The sequence below is a fragment of the Xenopus laevis genome, chromosome 5L (assembly GCF_017654675.1).
Source record: "Xenopus laevis strain J_2021 chromosome 5L, Xenopus_laevis_v10.1, whole genome shotgun sequence".
NCBI lineage: Eukaryota > Metazoa > Chordata > Amphibia > Anura > Pipidae > Xenopus > Xenopus laevis.
The window spans coordinates 109,723,162-109,748,444 of NC_054379.1; the positions used below are offsets into that span (position 1 = coordinate 109,723,162).

The following is a 25,283-nucleotide window of genomic DNA, read 5'->3' on the forward strand; positions in this document are numbered from 1 at the left end:
TGCCTCCAACATTGTACATCATGGCACTGTTCCACATCCTCCTGTTTACAGTAAGCCTTCAATTGTTCTCATCCTATGACACCCTGGTGATCACTTTACTTACTGGTTAGATTAAATCAGTTGTAACTTCCCCTTCTTGTGTGCTGCAATCTCCAGCTCTTCTCTCCCAATATATTTTAATATTCTTAGGGGAAAGCATTTGAATTTGTAGGAGTGAATCCCCCACAAGTGATCTAAAGGAGTTTACAGGTAAATGTGCTACTTTCTTCATTAATTTTCAGTTCTGTGATTTGGTTCTGTAGGCTGTGTTATGCAGCTTTATGGCTACTTTCTGCATTAATTCCCATTGGTACTGGTGGAAGAGTTTGTGCTAACTAGCCCCATGGGTAAGAGTGCGTGCTAGCTAGTCTCATGGGTCAGACAGTTTAACAGGTGTGCCAGCTCTTTCACAGGATCACAGTAAAAGGGATGAAGTAGCAATCCTAGGTGTGGAGCAGAGTTAACAGCAGGTTACTTGTCTTAATTTGCAGTATATTGTTATGCTTTCTTGCAAGACTACCTAGGACACTAGAGTGGACCAGCGCAAGGACCGAGAATGGAACAAAGAAATTGGAAAAGTCTGTTTAAAGATGAGTTAGAACGAATATCAGCACCTCATGAGTGGGATTTCATCTTGGATAACACCCTCCAAAAACAGTTAGCGTGGCTGGTGTACATACCATGCACCTTTGGCAGGTAAATGCAACCAGGGTTATTCTAAACTCTGCCTCTGAAACTGCTGATACAGACAGATCACTCTCACTGTCTCCTCCTCTTATATATATAGTGAATAAAGTACCCCCTCTTGTAAAATATAAGGATATTATAAGTTACCGAGGAGTTTCATGACCATATAAAAACACAAGGCTGAAGGCCGTGTGTTTTTATACAGGTCATAGAACTCCGAGGTAACTTCTTATATCCTTATATTTTACAACTGGGGGTACTTTATTTATTATAATACACAAATTTCAGTAAGTCATGTGACAGACATGACATCAGAACTCACCGTTTATAACTGATAACATCAGAACTCACCGTTTATAAGGATATAATTTACAGGATATTCATGGCTTTTGTGTATTATATTATTATATTGCCTGATATTGGTAGGGTACAATGTAAAGATGTAGCCCAGCTAAGAAGAACTAACTTGGGTACAGCACCATAAAGACTCACCCTTGACTTGGTGGTGTGATTTGCAATATGTACCACATAGTATCAGTGGCTAATGTTATGAGATTTGGGAGGTTCCACATAGATTTCAATGTGTGATGAGGTCCAGTTTTATTTTTCTTCTGTTCTTATGTATATTTTTCAGTGACTGCTTGTAAAAATAATGATTGACTTTCATTTAAATACAAGAGGGTGGTTAAATAAAGGATCCTTGTAGAGACCCAAATGTATGTTAATAATTTCTCTTACTCTTACTCTAATGTATAGTGTAGGTTCAATATAGAGCCTTAAAGGACAAGTAAACCCTAAAAATTAATATGGCTAAAATATCATATTTTATATACTGAGCTTATTACACCAGCTTAAAGTTTTAGCTTCTCTATAGCAGCAATGATTCACTGCTTCAAAATTGTTACAGGGGGTCACCATCTTGCTATAACGTTCCCACTTGCAGCATGAGGGAAAAACATTAGTCTGACAGTGTGTTTTCTGTGTTATTTTAGGTTTCATTGCTCATCCTGCAATCGTTTATGGCACTCTGCTCGGGTGCACCTGTTATTTCTCATGATGCTAGACAAAGTCAGGAGATGTGGCACCGTGAAAATGCGAATTTTCAAACAGAAATGTAGGAGGTGCACCTCTGCTGACATGGAAGAGCCTGAAATATCCCAGGAGAATATCAGAATTGTCATTGGTAACCTGGTCAACAGAATTCAGAGCAAAATCTACTTGAAGAACAATTGGAATCAAGACCGAAAACCATTGGTGATTGACAATTTCATAGAAGGCCCTCATAATAAGGAGCACTGCGAGGCATGCCAGGCAAATGTCTGTCCCATCTCAATGCTAAATATGGACCGGAGTATACCGGGCAATAGTATTGGTTTATATTTAATACTTCCTGCAGTCTTTTTCATTATATGTTTTATTATACATTTCATTACAAATATATAATCCTGGTTAGTTGATAAATACTAAGAGAACAACAAGAATATATTACTGAAGAATAAATGCTCAGCTACTTCTGAAGTCACACTTCTGAAGTGTTGTATAGAAATTAATGTTGCATAGAGAGATGGCAGCGCACTCTACTAAATATCAATTGAAGATTACTTTACCTTTTAAGGTTGGTGCTTGGGATTAGAATAGTTTAATATGTTGAAATGAAAAATGGTCCCTTATGTCGCACTATTGTAAATTTCTTCTTAATGAAATATAATAATCATTAATTAAATAAATGATTATTGGAGTAAATTGATTTGAATTAATTGAGGTTTTTTATTTCATCACACAATATATATAAAATCATGTACAAAATTAATTTATCAAATTTCATATGTAGCAATTAATTTATAGCATTAAATTCATATTGTCAGTTCGTATATAAATATTTATTTCATCTTGATTATTTGTAGCAGCAACTTGAAGCATAAAAAGTTCTTTATTAAAAATAGACTGAGAGGTGCAGTTGCTCTGGGTATTTTAGTATTCCTTAGATGTGCAGAAATATTCATGTTTCACTGTCCGTATATAAATCAGAGGTCTGCTGTTTGGCTGCAATGAGAAACAAAGTAACATGTGCGGTAATTATTACCCGCTACTATTCTTGCTGAAAGGATGCACTATGGCAACAGTTATGTGGTGAGATTAACTGCTTCATCCGCTCCTGCAAACAGCGGAGCACTCCTTATCCAAGTTCAGTGTAAGGACAGACAAACAACTCCAGTGTGTGCTAGTTGATGATTTATACTTGCCAGATTTTGGTGAAAACGCGCGTTGAAACAGCTGTTTGTATGTTGCACTTTTATACTTCACATGCCCACATTGATGCCAATGCAACTTGCACCTCATTTTTGAGACATGTGCCACTTTCTCTACAGTTTTGGTTCCCAGTAAAAAGGAATGAGATATAAAAAGTATAAAGTAGAGCAGTTAAGTTCATAAAGGCCATGGAATATATCAGATATGAAGAAAATCTGACCAGGTTGTGATTGTTTAAAGAAGCAAACCCTAAAGTTAAAAAAACCCTACCCCCCCACCCTACATAGTGCCCCCTCCCTCCTCTCCCCCCACCCTAGCTGCCCTCTGAGCAAATGCCCCTAAGTCTTTACTTACCCCTCAGTGCAGATTCTGTCTAGCGGAATTCAAAAGCGCCATCTTCAGCCTCTTAGCCAATTTCCGTGAGTTTCAGCACATGGACAATTTTTGCGATACAGAAAACAGCTCCAACTGCGCATGTGCTGATAGGGCACTTACTTCCCGAAGATTACTGAAGCGGTTGAAGATGGCGCCCGTAAACTCCGCTGGACAGAATCTGCACCGAGGGGTAAGTAAAGACTTAAGGGCATTTGCCCGGGGGAGCAGCTAGGCGGGGGGAGGAGGGAGGGGGGTCTATCTAGGGTAAGGCTGTAGCTGAGTTTTTAAACTTTTGTTTCTCCTTTAAGGGGAAATATGAAAAATATGTATAGATATTCATGAGGGAGTTAGGGACCATACAATCAATCTGATGTATTTTTCACCAGTAGATCCTTCCAGCAAAAATTCGGGCCTTCTTTCAGATTATCAGAAAGGAGGTTGTATTTTAAAGGAGCAGTCAGGCCTGGATTTGTGGCGAGGCCACAAAGGCCCAGGCCTAGTGCGGCAAAATATGAGGGGTGGCATGCTGCCCAACCGCTTTCTTAGGAGCACTGGGGATGCGCAGCTCCCCAGTGCTCCGGGCCCTGGCACATGCGTGTGTATGTGCTTGGTTGGGAGGGGAAAGTATGGGAGGGTGCTAGGACCGCCTGGCCCGGCACTAGGGCTGTGTGGCCTAGGGGCACCCGAACAGGAAATCCAAAAACATATTTCTAATATAGTGTAGTTATTTAGCCAATAATGTAATCTATAAAGGCTGGAGTGACTGGATGTCTAACATAACAGACTAGAACACAGCTTGCTTTGTAGCTCTCTAACTCTGAGTTAGTCAGCGCCTTGAAGGGGGGCCACATGGGACATAAATGTTCAGTGAGTTTGCAATTGATCCTTAGCATTCAGCTCAGATTCAAAAGCAAACAGTTATGACCCATGTGGCCTTCAAGTTACTGATTGGTTACTGCCAGTAACCAATCAGTGGAAACCAAGGTTAGGCATCCAGTCGCTAAAGCCATTATATATTACATTTTTGGCTGACTATATTAGAAACATTTTTTATTTTGCACAGGCTATCTATATACCCAGTTTTTATTTTTACTCTGAATTGTTCCTTTAAAGGAGAAGTTAACCCCTTCAGTGCTAAAATCCCTCCCTCCTCCCCCCTGGCCTACCTCCCCCCCCGGCAAATGCCCCATAGTTGCTACTTACCCCTCGGCGCAGGTCCTGTTCATGGGGTTCACAGGCGCCATCTTCTCCCGTGCGGTCTTCTTCCTGGATTGCCCAGCGTTGGCAGCGAATGCGCAGTAGTAGCACTTGCCGGTTCAGCTCTACTGCGCATGCACTGAAAGTCACGAAGTTTCAGAAAAAAGAAATTGGAAAACTTTGTGACTTTCGGCAAATGCGCAGTAGAGCTGAAACAGGAAGAAGACCGCAAGGGAGAAGATGGCGTCTGTGAACTCCGTGGACAGGACCAGCGCTGAGGGGGTAAGTAGCAACTTAGGGGCATTTGCCTGGGGGGGTAGGCCAGGGGGGAGGAGGGAGGGGGCAACACGGGAGGGGGAGGGATTTTAGCGCCGAAGGGGTTTAGTTCTCCTTTAAAATACTAAAACATTTTTCACAGTGAGAACCATAAAATTTTAGAATTCTCTCCATTGTTATACTGGCAATGACATTAGATAGTATCAAGAAGGGGTTGGTTGACTTTTAAGAAAATGAGAAAATACCAAGTTATTGAAATTAACTGTAAGTATAATGTTTATCCAGGGACTTGTCCAACTGCCTTTCGGAGTTGGGAAGGAATTGTTTCCCCTTCTAAAGCAAATTGGAGAGGCTTAGATGGGGTTTTTAACCTTCCACTGGATCAACTAGAAGATAGGTAGGTTTCACACAGAGAAAAAGTTTGAACTTGATGGACAAGGGTCTTTTTTTCAACTTGATCTACAATATTGCCATGTTACTAGCAAACAACAAATTTACCCTTTGCCCATGTTTACTATTAAATCAAACCTTAATAATGACTAATTAGATTGCTTCGCAAGCAATCTTCCAAAGGGAAGAAATGAAACTGCAGGGATAGTATCTGTTTCATTTTATTGCGTAGTGAGTACATATGAAGAAAGGAAACTGATTCTGTCATTTCAGTTTCCTTTCTTCCAAGGGAAGCAATGCAGGGAACCTGGATGGCACAGCACCAGAAAAATGAAACTGCATACATGCCATACTAGCCTGCACCGCCTATATATAAAATTTGCAAAATTTAAATGTTCTAATGCATTAGTCTGAAATAACCCAAGACCTAAAACATTTGTTTTCCCCATAATAAATGGAATCTGTCTGATATGTTCAGCAGGGTAAACTGCTACTTTAGTTCCCTGCCAATTATTTCAGCTGGTGAAATAATGGGAATTCTCAATGGTATAATGCAAACATATATATATATATATACATATATAACATTCCTTTTTATTGTACTTAAAAGGGTAGTTGACATTGAATTTATCTACTGCTATGGTTTAGATATTACTATTCTAAGACTAGGGGGTCATTAAAAGAGAAACAAAGCCCTTAGTGATCATTCACCTCTATGGGTAGGACTCGACGGATGATTTCGGCACGATCCGACGCGCTGCGCAAAAAAGGCAGGCATCAAGTCGGATTCAACGGAAATAAGGTAAGTAATAGCAATGTCGGATGGTGTCGCAGCGTTGATCCAACGCGACACGACTGTCAGATGCAGACACTGTATGCTGCGTCTGCATTCGACAGTCGCGTAGGATCAAAGTTGCAACTTCATCTGACATCTCCATATCTTACCTTATTTCAGTCGCATCTGACGTGACACCTATGTCTTTGCACAGCGCGTCGGATTGCGCCAAAATTACCCGTGGAGTCCAACTCTATCTCGGGTCTGGCTACACTTTGCACCTGGTGCTTCATAAAATACTTGTATACCTGAATAATGAGCAAGTTAGGGGACAGGCAGGGGGCAGCACTAAAAGCAAACATAGTGGATTGCACCTGTAGTTTTGCACTTTGCATGCAACCCTACTGGTAGTAAATGACCTGAGTTTTTGTTTTTTGGTTGCCAGAGTCAATGACCCCAGCAACAAGACAAAATCTTCACTATCAAGGTAAAAAGGGGCAGAATTGGAAGTGTAATAATTAAACAAAAACACACTACATTTATAATGAAGACCAATTGAAACATTGTTTGAAAGTGATCAATTCTATGACATACAAAGTTAATTTATAGGTGGCCTTCCGCTTTCAGGCTTTGTTGCATTACAGTGTATAAAGAATTACTTTACTGATAAGGTGTGTCTCTTCAGTTTCGTTTCTTGCTCTTGGATTCAAGGTTAACAACCCAACACAATGTATCATAGTTACAGTGGAAATACTGGTCACGTCAGTTTACGATATGTTTAATCTCGTCCCATTGTTAGGCAAATACAATCATGTATCTGATACTGTGGGATGTGCCCTGCTTTCCCTTGCGTCATGAAAAAGTTACCTTAAACTTTCTAAAAACTAAAATGGTTTGGCAAATTCAAAAAGTAAACAGGGAGCATTCACTTAATGAGGCACAGTGAGCATAGTGCCGCTCAAAGCTTTTTCCCAGCAGCAATTGTGCTGCATCTACCACAATTTTGTCAGATTTGCTATAAAGGACAAAACTGAGCATGCAAATTGGGTGCAGTTGCACCGAATATTTTCATTGTCTGCCCAGCATCATTTACTGTGATTTTGCATGCGTCATGGGTAGGGTTGCCACCTTTTCTTGAAGAAAATACCTGCCTTCCTATATATTTATCTTTTTTACCTATTAATAACATTGGGATCAACCATCATTTTTACCAGCCAGGCCGGTAAAATACCGGCCAGGTGGCAACCCTACCTTTGGGTGAAATGTGAAGTTGCCTCCGTGTGGGCCATCTGTTCCCCCTTTGTTGCAGGGTCTGCCCTCTCTACCATTACACCACAACATCTCTATCAATTCACACAACAACTTATGAACCATTATGTGTATAATATACAGTATTTTTGAGGATTCTCCCTTTACTTAATGGCAGATAACACAAAATATTCTTAATAACAGCTGATGGGTTAACTGACTTGCAACTTGAATTTATATTTTTGCTAAAGAGGAAAAAATAAATAAAGTAAAACACAAAATAAATCCTTGCACTGGTGCAGAGTGCAGGATACCCTGATATCCTCCGACATAAGTTCCCTATAACTGAGCATGGTTTTGCTCCCTATTGTGTCGTAGCACCTGTATTTACAAACATAGCTGCTAAATTGCACAAGTAACGTTGAAAGATGTGTGTGACTACGATGGGAACATTCACTGGTCCACTTTAGCGCAAACAGTATGTTCAGCAAAATTAGCCCCACATTCTCTTGGTTATCCAAGTAGTCTATGTTCCCCATCAGAGCAAACTGAATGTCATTTGCTGCCTTTTATATGCTGTAGCCTGTGTAAAATACTATATAGTGGCCAATAGCCAGAAACTGTTTTTGCCAGAACCAAATGTTTTAGGAACCCCCATACAGGAATAGGAAACACATGGAAAGAGTCGGCAGCAGGAGAACTGGCATATGAGTACAAACGTTAAAAGTGGAATAGAAGGAAAGTGTTGCACATGGAGAAGTAAAAGGGCAAATTAATAGAAAATATGATGAGACTGGGATCAGATTGGGACTAGAAGGTAAAATATAAGTAAAGACACACAAGAAAGAAGGAACAGAAAAGACACGAGTGAGGAAGGTAAAATGGGAAAGTTGAGATTTGTACCTTGGAGATAAGGTAAAAGGATGAGAGAACAGCCTGTGGCAAGGAATTGGAAAACAGAAAACAAAATGGATGAAGAACAGACAGGGGTGCCTTCAAGCATTAACCCACTCATTTTCACAACTTAACGCATTTACAAGTGTGGTGTTTATACAAATGGCCTGTAGATGTCACTGTGCCTGTAGACTTATACTATGCATACTTCCTGACAGCTTAAAAGTGAAAGTTACTGTAACCCATTTTTGGCCACCCCCCCTGGTGCCAAGGTGGTACATCACAATATTTACTGACTTACAGGTCATGAGTCCCCTTTGCTAGGTGAAAGGGTACTGGGAATTCTTCTCTCTGGCAGTGCCTCCACCTAATGGGATCCGGGAATGCACCTGCGGATGGACCCATTAGGAATAACATGAAACACACACTTTATTATATAAAAACAACAACTTTATATAAAGAAAGTGTAATTTAAAGGGTAAGTAAATAGTCATAGTACAAATATGCATTAACATAACATGACCCACTACCCTGGGGAACATGTGCAAGTCCAGTACTGACACCTCCCTGCCAGGCAAAGTCCCGCACTACTCCTTTGCAAACAAAGAGTCTCAGTCCCTTTTCCCAAAAGAGCACACTTGGTCCCAGGTAGCGCTACAGCCCAAAATACCTTTCCCTCCGGTTAGGTACTGGCTCCCTCGTGGCAGGCATCTACAACAGCCTGTGTCATAAACAGAAACCATCCTGGATCCTCTCTTTTTCTACCGTCCCCATGGCACACCTTACCCTGGGGATTCACACAGATGGGTAGGCTCATCCAGTGCTGGAGCAGGCATCCACAGCGATGAATCCATTCCATGAAGCACATGCAGCTTGCTTGATCCTCCATACATAGCTCTCAGCACTGTCTATAGCGTGAGCACACTGTTGCTGAATCCATAGCTGAACTGTAGCTCCCAGCACTGTCTATAGCGCGAGCAGTTCACATTCAGTTGGGCAAATCTGGAACTTCCGACCCTCTTAATCAAGCTCCCAGGCATGGGGTCGCACCCCAGCCGCCGAGGCCTTCCTGCCTCTACATAGTGGCAGCTGAACTCCCTACTCCTTAGTGAAACACGATCAGCAGCAAATCCTCCATCAGTAATCTTACTGAGCACATGGCAGTCTCCTTTTATAGGGCACAGCAACACCTTGTGGCTGCTTTTGGGATCCTCCATGCTGCACCAATCCAAGAGCTCTGCCCCTGGAAATCTCTGGGAGACCCCACTCAAGCCAAACAGGGGAATTCCCAAACCATGAGGTCTTAGACCGTAGAATTAACACTACGGGTCCCTACATTACTGTTGTGTAATGGCTGCATGAGTCTCTGCTAATAAAGCATTGTTATACTCTACTCATCCTCGGCTACCAAAACATAACAAATTGACGAAGGGATGGCTCTTCTACCTCTGCAGCAGCCTGTACCTTTTCTTCCAAACCCTGGTGAGCTTACCATACCTTTTACTGCTTGGATTCGTATGTATGAAAATTACATTATTTCTGCTGCTAGAAAGCATTCTTTACTTATTCACTGCCTGGGAGCAGAGGGACAGCGTATATTCTATACATTACCATTACCTGATGAAACTTATGAAATTGCTCTTACTGCTATAAAGAACTTTTTCATGCCAAGAGTAAATGTGGTTGCTAAAAGATATAAATTCCGCCAACGTGGACAACGTAATGGCGAATCCACAGAACAATTTGTAGCAGCTTTGAGAGAGCTGGTTGTTACCTGTGACATTGGGAATCTAACAGAGGAAATGCTAAGAACCAAATAGTGTAAAAAACAAACTCACCTCGCATTAGAGAGAGACTGCTCCTAGAGCAGGATTTAACCCTTGCAAAGGCTATTACTGTTGCTAGCCAAATTGAAACAGCAGTGGCAGAGGCTAAAACTCTGGGAATGTACAGATTGTGAATTCAACACTGTGGCCTAAAAATGCACAGTCACAGGCAAAATACAGTGCTAAGGAAAGGGATTCACCTACACTGCAAAACCATGCAGCAAATACAAATAGAAAATACTGCTTTCGCTGTGGTTCAACACAACACACTGCAAATCATGTTATATGTCCTGCAAAAGCTGTACGGTGCCGCAAATGCACAAAAGTAGGACATTTTGATAAGATCTGCCGTAGTTCTGCTGAAGATGTTCATGAAGTCACTACTACAAATGTCACAGTATTATGTGTGGATAAAGCTGGTACATTTATTCCAGACAAGTTTCTATGCACTGTCAGTGTCAGTACTGCTTCTGCTGACAAGGGACACTCCATTAACCTGATGCTTGATACAGGTTCAGCTGTTTCTATACTACCAAAGGATATTTTCTTGAAATACTTTGCAAAAGATCCGCTTGTTGCACCAGCCCTAAAAATGGTCAGTTACTGAAAGGAGCCAATCCCTGTGCTTGGTTGCTTGCCAGTGACTGTACAATTTGAATCAAATACTGCAAAATGTGACTTTTACATTGTGAATAAGGGAACTGCTATACTTGGAAGGGATCTCTCTGCTCCATTAAACCTACAATTACAATTAGTGGTCTCATTACTACAGCACCAGTGCCTGCCACTCAGCCAGTGTCTAAAATTTCACCATAAAGCAACACTTCACTGGGCTGTGCAAAGAACTTTGTACACAAAATTAACTTGAGACTAGATGTAAAACTAGTACCATTTCCTGATTCAGCATGGGAAAAACTTGCTATTGATATTGTCGGTCCTTTAACAAATGCTCCTATGGACTGCAGATTTGCTATAACCTTGATAGACTATTACAGTAAATGGACAGAAATTGCATTTGTTTCTCATATAACATCAGCTACAGTAATAACATTTCTTTCTACAGTCTTCAGCAGAGAAGGTAATCCAAAGGAGTTAATATCAGACAACGGACCACAGCTCATCTCATCTGAGTCTGAATCTTTTCTGAGAGAGAGGAATATTGTGAATAGGAAATCTTCAGTGTATTACCCACAAGCAAATGGAGAAATCAAGCGATTTAACAGAAGTCTGAAAGAATCACTACAGACAGCAAATCTTACTGGGAAATCTTGGAAAGTATTTACAACAGAGTTCCTACATAACTACAGAGCAACGCACCATGCAACAACCCAATAATCTCCAGCTGAATTATTACATGGTAGACAGATGCGCACTAAGTTACATGTTGCAGTCATCAAACTTCCACAAAATACCAAATGCAAGGCTTATACTGACAGAAAATGTGGTGCCAGAGAAGTGCAATTTCAGCCTGGATCTTTCATCAGAATTAAGAGATCAGGAACACTGAAACAAGGACAATCTAAATTTACTATACCTCTTGAAGTGAGACACCATCGAGGACCATAAACATATGGACTGTCTGATGGACGCATATGGAATGCAAGTCGTCTTGCTCCTGTTAGATATGACTTTGGAGAAGCTCCATTTGATGAAGGACATTTTCCTACTCCTGATGTCAACTGCAATAGACCTGAAGAAAGTGAACCTATAAGGTGTACTGAGAGAATCAAAAAACTACCTGCATGGACCAAGGACTTTGTTATGTGAAGAATGTATAATATTGTTTTAAAATACATACTGTTTAATTGCTGCTGTTATTATAGTTGTCCAAATGCTTTCATACTATAGGGGGAATATGTGGTGTTTATAAAAATGGCTTGTAGATGTCACTGTGCCCAGAATTATACTGTGCATACTTCCTGACAGCTTAAAAGTGTAAGTGAAAGTTACTGTTGTGTAATGCCTGCAGAGAGCCTGCTAAACACTGTTATATTCTACTCATCCTCGGCTACCAAAACATAACAACAAGTACCCTCCTTTGGCAGGAATCCCTGGACATTGGAAGGATTTAGATGAAAAAAAAGGAGCCGGGGGCGTGGCTAACCGGGCACCAGTGCAGACGCACCTTTACAGTGCTCCCAATCCAGCTGGCCAAATTGGTAAATACCAGCACTGCTACTCACCAACTGCCTCGGAGTACAGTTCGGTCGGTCTGGGGAAGGCGTCCGCCGCATAAAGAGCCCTTCTGAGAGACGCTTGGGCTTGTATAGTCTGTCCGTCATTCCCGGCCTAGTGACGCTCTGAAGCCGCGGCCTAGATTTAGCCCACGTGGTTGTGGCGCGATCAGAAAGCAAGGGCCACAAACCAGCGCTCCACTGCAAGGCACCTTCCAACGCTGCACACAGCAGCCTCAAGGGGGTGAGTACCTCGGGGCCCCGTGGACATTTGCCATACCTCGCTAGTAGAGCGCATTAACCCTTGCAGGCCTCCCATTAGCCTTGGCAGCTCAGAGGTGCGTCACCTTAGACCTCCCTGGCTGATTACTACTAGGCAGCCTTCCGTCCTTGCTGCTTGGGGCATCGAAGTTCACCCCCACAGTTACTAGTATTGCAAGGCCTAGGACTTATACAGCAACTTGACTCAATTACAGCCTACATTTTAAGGCTGTAATTGCCCACTGTATAGTTAAGTTGCCATGAGTTAGGAAATGAAGGGGGGAAGGAGGGGAGCCCCAAAAAATTTTTCGATCTTTTTCAGCCTATCACCCATAATATAGAAAAAAACGCCAGCGTTTTTTGGGACTTAGAAAAAATTTGACCTTTTTTTGAAGCAATCCCTATCTACTCTATTGCGCTTCGCCTGGTCTGAGGTGGCGAAGGAAGTCTAGCGTAAAAGGTAGCGTTCAGTAAACTGCGCGCGTTAGTGAATTTGCGTAGTTACGTCCGTAGCGAAAATTCACCAGGCGTAAGGGTACGAAGTAACACTAGCGAATTTACGCCAGCGTTCGTTAGTGAATTTGCGAAGTAACGAAAATGCCCAACGCTAGCGAATTGACGCTAGTGTTAGGCGCTTCGGCGCTTAGTGAATTTGCCCCTCTGACTTTGCCAACCTGACTGTCCCATCTCAGCCTGTTAGTTACAGTTTCTAATGCTAACGGACTCCTGCTGCACAAATATGGCAGCCCCCTCATACAGGAACATGGGGGATTAGACAGTAGGGATGTAGCGAACCGCCGATAATGTGTTCACGAACGCCGTTCGCGAACACCGGCAAAAAATGCGAACAGTTTGCGAACAGTTCGCGAACTTCGAACATCCGAAAATCGTTCGATTCGAACGATCGAAGGATTTTAATCGTTCGATCGAACGATTTTCGTTCGAATCGAACGAAAATCGTTCGATTTTAGCGATCGAATGGTCGAATGGTCGAACGATTTTGACGCGAACGCCTATTGGCGAACGTCGCGCGACGTTCGCGAACTTGCGGCGGACGCGAACAGCCGATGTTCGCGCGAACAAGTTCGCCGCAGAACAGTCCGCGACATCCCTATTAGACAGGTAATGTAAAAGCATCATGCAAATACTTTATGGCAAAGTTAGAAGTAGCTTGCAAAGCCAATATTATAATAGATGTAAAAACAAGTTTAATTTCAGGTGTCAGTATCTCTTTAAGCTCTGGGACTGTCTGCACCCTATGATGGATATCTAATATTGACCGTGTGCTAGAGCTCATCTTGCTAAGTGGAAAATCGTTATACTAACATGGGTAAATACGGCAAAGTAAAGGAAGGTGTAAGGGACGCTCCAAATCAGCATAAAATTACCGAATCCCAAAAATTTTTAAAGAAGTTTTTGGCTCCAGCAGAGCAGGAGAGGTCACAAGCAGAGTCAGACAGGCTGGAACAGGCCTCTGATGACGACTCTACTATTTCGGAAAGTAACACTTATGCGCTCCTAAAAACATTACCCACAAAACGTGATCTGAAAGATTTAGCGACTCAGATTAAAAATGCGCTAAAGGAAGCGGTATCTGAATTTAAGACTGAAATTGCATCCATTCATGCCAGGACTGACACGATTGAGTGCCGATCGGAGCAAATTGAGCTACTCAATGTGTCCCAAATACAAAACAAAGCGATTCAATCTCTGACTCGCCGGGTGGAGGACCTTGATAACAGAGGGAGGTGATGTAATTTGCGCATAAGAGGTCTCCCTGAAGCAGTGGAGGCAAACACCCTTAAACGTACAGTAACTTCATTGTTTAACTCTGTGCTCAACATGCCTGATACCAACGAGATCCACATCGAAAGGGTTCACCGAGCACTCAGACCTAAAGGACTTCCATCTGATAAACCAGGAGATGTCATATGCTGCTTGTTGCATTTTACAGTGAAAGAGGAAATCCTCTCTAAAGCACGACAACAGAAGCTGATTAAAATGGATGATCCTGAAGTCTCTATCATGCAAGATTTATCATGGTATACGCTACAACAAAGACGACTCCTCCAACCCCTGACAAACTTCTTGAAGGAAAATAAAATTTTGTTCAGGTGGGGGTACCCGTTTAGCATCCAGGCCACTATTGCTGGGAAATCATACACAATATCAGCACCTGAGGATTTGCGTCCCTTCCTACAGGCCTGTAATGCTCCGAAGCTTGATCTTTCTGAATGGATTAAATTTGTACAACTGCCGACACCAACCCTGTTGCCGCATCAAGATCTTTGGAAAGAGGTAGAATCACCTAAGGCGAAAAGAAGCAGATCACGACAAACACCCGGGAAAGCTCCAGGAAGCCCTATGCCATCTAACCCTGGGTGAATTCCCACAACAGCAGAAGGTGTTTCAAGTAAGTTAGCCGTTTTTTTCCCATCCCTTCTCTATTGTTATGCTCCACTTACAAAATTGTTGTTCCATATTTTTGCTCCTCATGAGCTCTAGCATTTTTCTACCATGGTGCTACTGCACAACACATGTTTCTCAGTACCACCCCACCATCAATGGGCCAGACAAATTGTTTGACGAATGGTCTGCATTTGCAGGAGAGAAGCCCATTTACACTGTATGTGTTTTTCCTTCTGTTTTTTTCTATGCTCACACACTTGCTAGGAATATGTTGTTCCAGTTACTGCATCGTGTTAGATTGCAAGATATGTGTTGATTATATTTCTACTACTTTTTTCTATAGATCCTATCCTGTTGCCCTTTCCCATTCTGAGCTTGGAGGCTGCGTTATCAGTGAGAAATTTGTATTATGTGCTACTATTGATATATATTGTTTGTATGATGGAGAGTAATTTGAAAATAATTTCTTTGAATGTGAATGGCCTCAATATCCCGGAAAAGAGGAAACAACTGATAACTTTAATGAGGAAAAACAAAGGGGATATAATTTTACTTCAGGAAACTCATTTTAAGAATGAAGCTCCACAAATGCATAAACTGGGTCAGTACTCGCAATGGTTTTACAGTAATAATCCTCTGCAAAAAACGAAGGGGGTAGCTATAGCTATTAAAAGGTCAATTGATTTCAGGGTTACCGATACTCTTGTAGACCCTAACGGTAGATATGTTTTGATAAAAGGCCTATTGTTTCATACTCCTTGTACCATCGGTAGTTTCTATTTACCCAACCTTAACCAAGCACAATACCTATCTAAACTACATACGAAGATTTCTAACTTCTCTTAATCTTAATATCGCCCTAAAACCCAAACTAAACATTTCCAAAGGCCAATCCCTACTGACTCCCAAACACATTACTGCCAAATCACTACAAAACTTGAGAGTCATTGACTCCTGGAGATTTCTTAATCCTACTGCTAAACAATACACTCATTTTTCATTCCCCCAAAAGAGTTAATCCTGACTGGATTATGTTTTCATTTCCCAACATTACTTGCATTGGCTAGTGAAAGCGGATATGGATAACATAACCTGGTCTGACCATGCAGCTGTTCATATTGTGATTAATGTACCAAACAAACCGAAACCAGTTTGGAATTGGAGGCTTAATGACAATTTATTAGATAATGCTGAATGTAGGGAAGAAATTGAGGGAACTATTAAGGAATATATCCCTAGAGTAGCTAATGATTCCACTTCGCAACAAACGAAATGGCAAGCGTTGAAATGTCTGATCAGAGGTATTTTGATTAAGCATGGCGCACGCCTCAAAAGACAGCGTCAGAGAACACTGGACAACTTATTTATTCAAATCCAACAGTTAGAAGCTCAGCACATTGCAAATCCATCGCTAGACAACCTCAAAACTCTAACAGCGAAATTACTAAATGCCCAAAGCAAACATGCAATGATAAAGTTAAACAAAAGTATTACGAATTTGGAAACAAATCAGGGAGATTGCTAGCCACTGCCCTATAAAACAGACAGAATCTCTCTTATATACATAAAATAAATGACCAACAGGGAAACTTACAGATCTTACCGACAAAAATAGCCGAAACCTTTCAACAGTATTATCGGGACTTGTACAATATCCCCCCAAACTATGACTCAAAATACATTGGAAGCGAGAATTGGAACTTATTTAGCAAAATATCCCCTACCAGGCATAGACGGTAATCTCCTTAGGGAATTGAGTGTACCATTCCAAAAACAAGAAGTACTGACTGCTATCAAAAATTTAAAACTGCACAAGTCCCCGGGGCCTGACGGTTATAGTGGAAAATTCTACAAAGTTTTTTCTGCTCAATTGGCTTCCCTCTTTCTTGATTTTATAAACGAGATAGATGAGAACCATCCTCTGAACAAGGAGGCTTTACTCGCCTATATTACAGTCATCCCTAAACCAGGCAAAGATGCCACACTTTGTGGTAACTATAGACCCATATCACTATTGAATATTGACCTGAAATTATACACAAAAATTATAGCGCAGAGAATTAACCCACTTCTCCCACTGTGGATACATGATGATCAAGTCGGCTTTGTCAAGGGGAGAGAGGGCAAGGAGAATACCATGAAAATTCTTAATCTGATTAGCTGGGCGAAGGCTCATCGAACGCCTTCTCTGCTTCTTTCCACTGATGCGGAGAAGGCGTTCGATAGGGTTAATTGGACATTTCTCAAACTAGTATTAGAGGGGACTGGAATAGAGAAGCCTTTCAGGGATAAAATTATGGCTGTCTACACGATTCCCTCAGCCAAAATACGGCTGAATGGTATCCTTTCTGATACTTTTGATATTAAGAACAGGACCCGACAGGGCTGCCCATTATCCGCGTTACTATATGTTCTCTGTATGGAATACCTATTGATAGCACTCAGAAACAACCCGGATGTCTCAGGGATGACTATAGACACACAGGTATATAAACTCACTGCATTTGCAGATGACCTCCTCTTAGTCATAACCAACCCACATATTTCGATGCCCAATGCTATTAAAGAACTTTGGATCTATGGCGAACTCTCCAATTATAAAATTAACATGTCTAAATCTGAAGCCCTCCCTATTTATATGCAGCAATCTTCGATTCATCAATTAAGAGCTAATTTCAACTTTCAATGGCAAACGGAGAAAATTAAATACCTGGGTGTATATATTCCTCATGACCTGGACAAAGTATATATCTACAATTATAAACCTATGGTTAATACAATAGCTGCTTTGCTGAAAGATTGGGACAAAACCCACTTCACATGGACGGGTAGAATAGCTATTGTGAAAATGTCAATTTTGCCTAAACTATTATACCTGTTTCAAACTCTGCCTGTCTTTGTTCCCCAGGGATTCTTTCTCTCTCTAAACACTATAATTAGCAAATTTGTGTGGGCTAATAAACATCCTAGAATTGGCAGGCCTATATTATGTTTACCTAAAGGAAGGGGAGGACTAAGCCTACCTGACTATTTTTCGTATTACCATGCATGTTTATTAGCGAAGTTAGTTGAACATTCTAATGCTCAATCAACGAAGCAATGGAAATGTATAGAGGATAAAGGAGTCAAATTCCCTGTCAACAACATTCTTTGGAACAAGGGGAAAAATGTGGCTCTTAACCTGAGAGACAACCCTCAAACTTTGGCCCTGGATCAGTTCTGGTACAAATTTAACCAAACGTATCAGCTTATTCCGTACCCCTCTCCACTTCTTCCTCTGGGTCAAAACCTTGACTTTATGCCAGGAATTCTGGACAAGGGAATGGCATCTGCTTTTGGGATACAAAACCTACAGCTGAAACATATCCTTAAAACAGACTCCTCTATGTCCTTTATAGAAGACTCCAAACATAATTGGGAAGAGAGAGATCTCTGGAGATACTGCCAAATCCAACACTTTCTACAACTAAACCCAATGCTCCAACAAGCCAATCGACCACTGACTGAGTTTGAAACTTTGTGATAAACAAATTGTTCCTCATCATTTAATTTCCATGCTTTACAGGCTGATTCTACAAAAAAATTTCCTCAGTTGCCGCATTTCACAAAGTCCTGGTAATCTGAATTACAGCTAAGTTTGTCAGAGGATGAATGGGAGAAAATCTATTAGCGAAATGTTCTATAAATAACAAATTTCAGAAGAACTCATAAAACATTATCGTATTGGTATAGAACAACTTCTAAATTGTTCAAAATGCATCTGACACCAGATAACTTATGTTGGAGATGTCATAAGGACGTAGGGAATATTTCTCATATCTGGTTTTTCTGTGAGAAGCTGCAACCATTTTGGGATAGCATAAAACAGGCATGTCGGAGATTCTGGGCTATCAGGTTGATCTTACACCTCAATTACTCCTATTGCTTCATACTGAGATCCCAGAACATACATTCAAGTATAGTCTGCTAAACCAATTATTACTAGCAGCAAAAATACTAATCCCAAGACACTGGAGAGAGGTTACTCCCCCAACTTTTGAGGAATGGGTTGCCAATGTCAGGGATATTTATCTTATTGAGGAATTGACATCATATCTAACAGTGAAAAAAAATAACTTTATATCGACCTGGCAGCCCTGGATCTCCTACTTACATGCACATGACAAACTGTGAAAATATAGCAATATGCAGGAACGTTAGCCTTCAGGCTCTACCCCCCTTACCCACCCCCCTCCCACACTTTTCTTCCTTTTCTACTTTCTTCTTTCTTTAATATTATTAGTGATAGTTGATTTTAGAAATGTAATCTTGTACCAGCATATGCTAACATGTCTGTATGTTGATCAGATATGATTCTTTCATTTATGTTTAATGTACACTTGCCTATTCTTCTTGAATAAAATTTTCTTGAAATACAAAAAAAAAAGAAAAAAAAGGAGCCATGGAAAGCAATAAATGTTAGTAAGAGGCAGACGATAACATGATAAACCGATCTATTGGCTGACTGGACAGTACGTTTTTATAAGTTCTAATACATTCTTAGAGTTTTTGTGCTAAAAATAGGTAATCGAAATTAATATACAGCAGCGTCATTTTCAGGTTTGGATTAGGTAACAGAATATCAACTCACAGCACTTAAGGGAGGAGAGGGATTTATTTACGTTTCTCTTACCACTTTTAGTTTCGGTTTCTGTCTTTAGAGAAACAGATTAAAGGGAGGGGGACATGCATCACTGGAGCATACTGTATAAAAGGAATTGATACAGTTTATTCTATGTATACAGACATTGCTAACACAGTGCCACTGAAAGAGCACAGGTATGTACTTTATACACTTAAATGAATACATTCCATGGCATTTTATCAGTGTAGATCTTACATTGATGACAATGATTACAATACTTTGCTAAAGTTGTTTACTGTCTGTACCATTATAGATCATTCCATAGGGGATTTTGTTTAGAAGTTCAACTATCCTTTTATAAAGGAAACATGGAATTTAGAATGATTTTATAATCATATTTACTTGTTGTTTCGTGTAGTCAGTAATCGTATGGATTTATGTTCTGATACTATGGTAATATCTTACAATTGTTAACAGTGTATTAGTGAATGTTATGATCTTATTTGTTATGTAATGTCACAGCTTTTATTGTTGGAGGTATTTTCCCCCTTTCAGAGCAATATGTTTATACAAGGATGTTTAAGTTGAGGGTCCCTTTGTGATCCTGGTGTTGTTCATGCCTGTTGTTCTGGCAACAGTTGGCAAAAGTTTTTATTGTTGATTAATTCATTAATAAAAGCTGTCAATGTTGTTTCTGGGTAACCACCAGTATTTAACATGCTGTCCCCTTTGACTGTGCTCCCTACAATGTATTACTCTTACTCTATTATTAATAGATACTCATATGACTTGGGGCAGCTGGGAAATTGACAATATGTCTAGCCCCATGTCAGATTTCAAAATTGAATATAAAAAAATCTGTTTGCTCTTTTGAGAAATGGATTTCAATGCAGAATTCTGCTGGAGCAGCACTATTAACCGATTCATTTTGAAAAAAAATTTTTTTCCCATGACAGTATCCCTTTAACTAAGGATACATTAATTTTGCTCCTTAACTGACTCTCAAATATATTAATATACACTAACTGATGTGCAAAATACAAGTCAATTGTTATTCAAAAGGTAGGTGAGGCATATATTTATCTTTGAGAGAATGGTCATCATTGATTTATGCATACTGTGTTCAAACACATATTGAACTTACAAACAAACATATAGAAAAACTCACGCCAGTTGCATGAACAAGTTAGCATTTAAACAAGGAGGGCTTGGAACCCTGGCAGATACCCTTCTATTTAGGATTACAGGTAGCATAGGGTAGGCTACAGTTTCCTGAGAATTTAGGCTGTACCTGCTGGACACAAGGCAGTGAATGGTACCTAGTGTATTACCAACTGACAGGCTTAGAGTCATGCTTAAGCTAGCCTCTGTGAGCAGAACTTATTGTATATTTAAAGTGAATAAAAGTAAATTGCTGAGTAAGAGAATAAAAAAATTGGCTGTGAAATGATATGTGACACATAGGGATATGAGAATTTGACCTGTTTTGCTTGGTTAAAATATGGTGAAATCACAAAATTGCATTTGAGTCAATGAGAAGACAAAATTACATTGCAGTTAAAGTTTTTTTTTTGTTTGAGCCGGTCTTAATAGTGGATTGGTTTTGTGCAGGCTTCCAGCGCCCTTTGGTTGACACTTGCCAAACTGCAATGTAAAATACCTGATCTCATGTGCTCATCTTGACAGAGGGATGTTTCATGTGTCAGTCATGACGTAGGGACATTCAATGTGTTGATCTTAATGCAATAATGACACAAAACTGTACCAGGTAAAAAGCTTATCCCTAGTGACATATTACTAGCATATAAAGATGTAGAGAAAAGTCCCTTTTAATAAAAGTTTCAGTGAGCAGCAAACAATTTAGTCTCTTTTGACATTGCTCAACCAGACATCTACAGAACTTATAGAGTTCTGCTTTAAAAGGCTTACCTTAAATGTGTTAAATGCATGTTTGTTTTTACCAGTCTCATTGTTACCAATTCTTTTGTCTTACAGGGATTCATTTCTGCACAACTCATCCTTTGTCACAGTCAGAATGCCAGGAGGACAATACAGCAACTGGGCCGATGTTTTCCAGAACATTCAGGAGACAGAGCTTGAGCAGCATCATGGTCATAACTGGACTTTAAAAATTAAAAATGACATAACAGATGACTTAACATCAAATCAGAGGCAAAATGGCTGGAAAATATACCTGTCATCTTCCTATGGCAGGTAAATTTGACTTGACTTAGGAAATGCAGATATGCAGGCTGACCTATAGCTTTTGCATTTGGTACAAGTCTTGCCTTGATTTTATCTCCAGCTCTCATCTGATCCTGAGATGATTATAATTGCACATCCACTGATCGCAGGCCAAGGGCTGCTTATGGTGCTTTCTGTAGAGATTATAAGTTTCCACATGTAAAAATAATATACACAAAGTTCTTGCACCATTGCAAAGTTTCTAATGCATATCACCATTACACCAATTCTATGACTAAGCTGCAAGACTCTACATGCTAATGTTTAGGAGAATCCTATACTTCTCACCTGCCATTCAGTACATTCCATTCCCTTTGTGTGCTATGCCTGTGTGTTCATTAATGATGACTGACGTTTTTTACCAGGCATGGATTCGCAGTGAAATTCTGCATATCATCATGGGTGAATGTTGTTGTGAAATTTAGCAAATTTGTTTTTTTTTTCAGTTTTGCCGCATACATTTTCGCTGCAATGGACCCCAATGTATAGAGCAAGTTGCAGCAAAAAAGTGCCCATTGACTATTTTGTGCTGAAATTTGTTTTGGTGAAGCAAAACGGGAGAGATTTGCTCATCACTAGAGTTTGCGTGTACCAGTAAGAAATGGGTGCAAGATTCTGCCTGTATATGTAGCAATGTGAGCAAAATATAATGCAGATTTGATGCATGTGCAATTATATTGTAATTCTGAAGGCTTGATTTTTTTATCTATCTCTAACATTTTACTAGTGGCACTGATGACTACTGCTAAAAGAGTTACATTGGTTTAAGATTTAGCAATTTTATTTGGTTCCAAGAAAATAATTGGTTGCAGCAGGGGATATGGTATGCACCAATAGTAGAAGAGGAGTCGATGGCGGAGCTCTCCCCACTCCTTCCTCTCTCCCTCGTCCACCGCAGCTATCGCGGGATCTCGGTAACTCTCAGCTGAATATTTGAATGCATCCAACAAAATATCCGCTGGCAGCGCAGGTAGACATATCCACGGGAGGCGGTAGGATTAATATCAATAAGTGGCTTTATTTAAACATACATAGTTGTACATAGAGAGTGGGAGTGCGAAGAACTAACGTGTTTCGTGCCCCAAACACTGGGCACTTCCTCAGAGTTAAATAAAGCCACTTATTGATATTAATCCTACCGCCTCCCGTGGATATGTCTACCTGCGCTGCCAGCGGATATTTTGTTGGATATGGTATGCAGCCAGGATACTGACACCCAGAGGAATGTGTTTTACTGTTCAAAGCAGTGAAACTAATTTGGACAGGTATTTGGTAAATGTCACCGTTTATCAGGAAAATGTTGTTAAATCATAGAACAGATCAAACTGTTAAGAATCCTGTTTTCATCATTGAATCATTGAATTAACTAACATCATTGAATTAACTTATTAACTAACTAAATATGTTCATGTATCATTCTTAGTGCAGGGGCACTAAGAACGGCAGATTGGGAGAGATTTAGTCGCCTGGCGACTAATCGCCTCTGCGACAATCTCCCCGAACTGCCTTCCTCCTGCTAAAATGAAAAATCGCCTACAGCAATGCACTCGCGGCGCTTCGATTTCCGAAGTTGCCCCAAGTTTCCTTGTGAGGCAACTTTGGGCGACCTCGGAAATCGAAGTGCCATTGCGCTGGCATTATATTATAACAGGCAGAAGGCAGGCGGAAGGCAGTCCTGGGAGATTGTCGCCACAAAGAAGAGGCGATTAGTCACCAGGCGACTAAAACCAGCCGAATCTGCCCTTGTGCCCCTTCCCTTACACAAGCAGACTTGTCTTGGACTTGGTCATGTTAAATGCTGACATGACATTTCACCAATTAATTGGCTTTATTTAACATTCTTTAGTAGGTGGGGCTTGGTGATAATTGGGGGATAGGCTTTAGTAAACAGTTCTATGCAATAATATGACTTCCATGGAATTGCTACAAGATGATTAATATTCTCCTATTCTTTTGGCCTTCTTTCTGTTTAGGTTCAAATGCTCTAACTGCCACCATGCTTGGAACTCAGCTCGTGTCTCTCTCACATTTCATTACCGCTGCACATACTCAGCAGGTGGGGAAGTCTACCTGAGAACCTACAGACAAAAATGCAAAAACTGCAGCAGTGACAAAATGCTTACAGCAAAGTTTGAACAGAATGAAATGGACCAAGTTCTGATGAGACTGGCTAACAAGATCAGAAAGAATTGTTACAATGAGGCAATAAGTCCAAATACACATGTTTCCACCTCAAAGAAGACAAAACCCCACGAGGCCTCTTTGTGTGAAGCTTGCATGTTGGGCAAATGTAGCAGGAATGCAGATATCTATTAGTGTGTATAAGCTTGTGTGTCTAAATAAACATACAGCCCATTGCTTCCTGCACATTAGTACTTTATATAGTGAATAAAGTACCCCCTCTTGTAAAATATAAGGATATTATTAGTTACCGAGGAGTTTCATGACCATATAAAAACACGAGGCCGAAGGCCGAGTGTTTTTATACAGGTCATGGAACTCCGAGGTAACTTCTAATATCCTTATATTTTACAACTGGGGGTACTTTATTTATTATAATACACAAATTTTAGTGAGTCATGTGACAGAAATGACATCACTACTCACCGTTTATAACTGATGACATCACTACTCACCGTTTATAAGGATATAATTTACAGGATATTCATGGCTTTTGTGTATTATATATGATTCAGGTATGGCTTGTCAAGGGGTGAAACTAGCAGCGTCACTATCCAACCACCAATCTACAGTAACATGTAAAACCTCACATTCATACAACAGATGAGCTGGTGGAGATTTCATAGGAATTGCAGTTTGCAACATCAAGAGCACTGAATGCTGATAAACCTCTGCGAACAAATAGATTTTAAAGTTAGTTTTAATGCACACTTTTTGTTAAAAACATGCAGTGTAGACCATCTCAGTTTCTCTTTTACTTTGACGCAATCACCCGTCCAGATGACGCATATTACGTTCATATTTGCTATAAAGGAATGATGATCAAGCTTGGTACTGAGCAATGTACAATAACAACCAGGATGCCCCTGTAATAACTAGAAAAGGCTCATCTTAGGAATTGAATGGACGTGAGGAGGAAGAAATCCTTTTGCCTTGCTCATGTACAAATAATGACCATAGAATGGAATCTGCAAATCTCTTGGGGCCTGAATAATTGTAATTGTTTACTACTACTGTACTTATACTACTCTGAAGATTGTATTGAAATCATGTAAATGTATGATACCAGACGAGAGTATTTATAATTTATTTGTATGTACAAAATGCATTAAAACCCCCCCACTAAAAACGTGGTTACAAAGAACACTTTGGCTTACCAGTGCAATGTTTGTCTTATGTGTTTGTGGAATTACATGTACACCATCGTGTGGACACTTTTGAAATTGCAATGTCCGTGTTAACAGCCTCTATAATTAGTTAATGAGAGAGGTTCAATATGTGGACTTTGCTTCTGTCAAGGATCTGACATGTAACCAGAGCCACTCACGGGGCAGAATACATTTCACATGGGGTTCCAAGTAACAAAAACTCCATAGAGGGAATTTAATATGTTTCTCTAGCGCAAAAAACCTGCGCAACTACTCTTGCGAATA

At 40.4% G+C, this 25,283-nt stretch overlaps 2 protein-coding genes across 3 annotated transcripts; both read left to right on the top strand.

Moving 5' to 3' along the window:
• Positions 1-114: 114 nt before the first annotated feature.
• Positions 115-2,469, top strand: rtp3.L (receptor transporter protein 3 L homeolog). Of its 2 annotated transcripts, XM_041562378.1 has the most exons (3): positions 115-249; positions 555-735; positions 1,719-2,469. In XM_041562378.1, exons 2-3 carry the CDS (start codon positions 596-598, stop codon positions 2,167-2,169), a joined length of 591 nt encoding a protein of 196 aa, XP_041418312.1. In that variant the 5' UTR covers positions 115-249; positions 555-595; the 3' UTR covers positions 2,170-2,469. The 2 variants fall into 2 exon arrangements, with proteins under 2 accessions (XP_041418312.1, XP_018117941.1); XM_018262452.2 differs by having other exon boundaries at positions 115-735.
• A 17,038-nt stretch (positions 2,470-19,507) lies between these two features.
• LOC121393551 (receptor-transporting protein 3-like) lies at positions 19,508-24,106 on the top strand. The gene is made up of 3 exons (XM_041562379.1): positions 19,508-19,619; positions 21,421-21,639; positions 23,643-24,106. The coding sequence occupies exons 1-3, from the start codon at positions 19,576-19,578 to the stop codon at positions 23,983-23,985; spliced, it is 606 nt and encodes a 201-aa protein (XP_041418313.1). The 5' UTR covers positions 19,508-19,575; the 3' UTR covers positions 23,986-24,106.
• Positions 24,107-25,283: the final 1,177 nt, after the last annotated feature.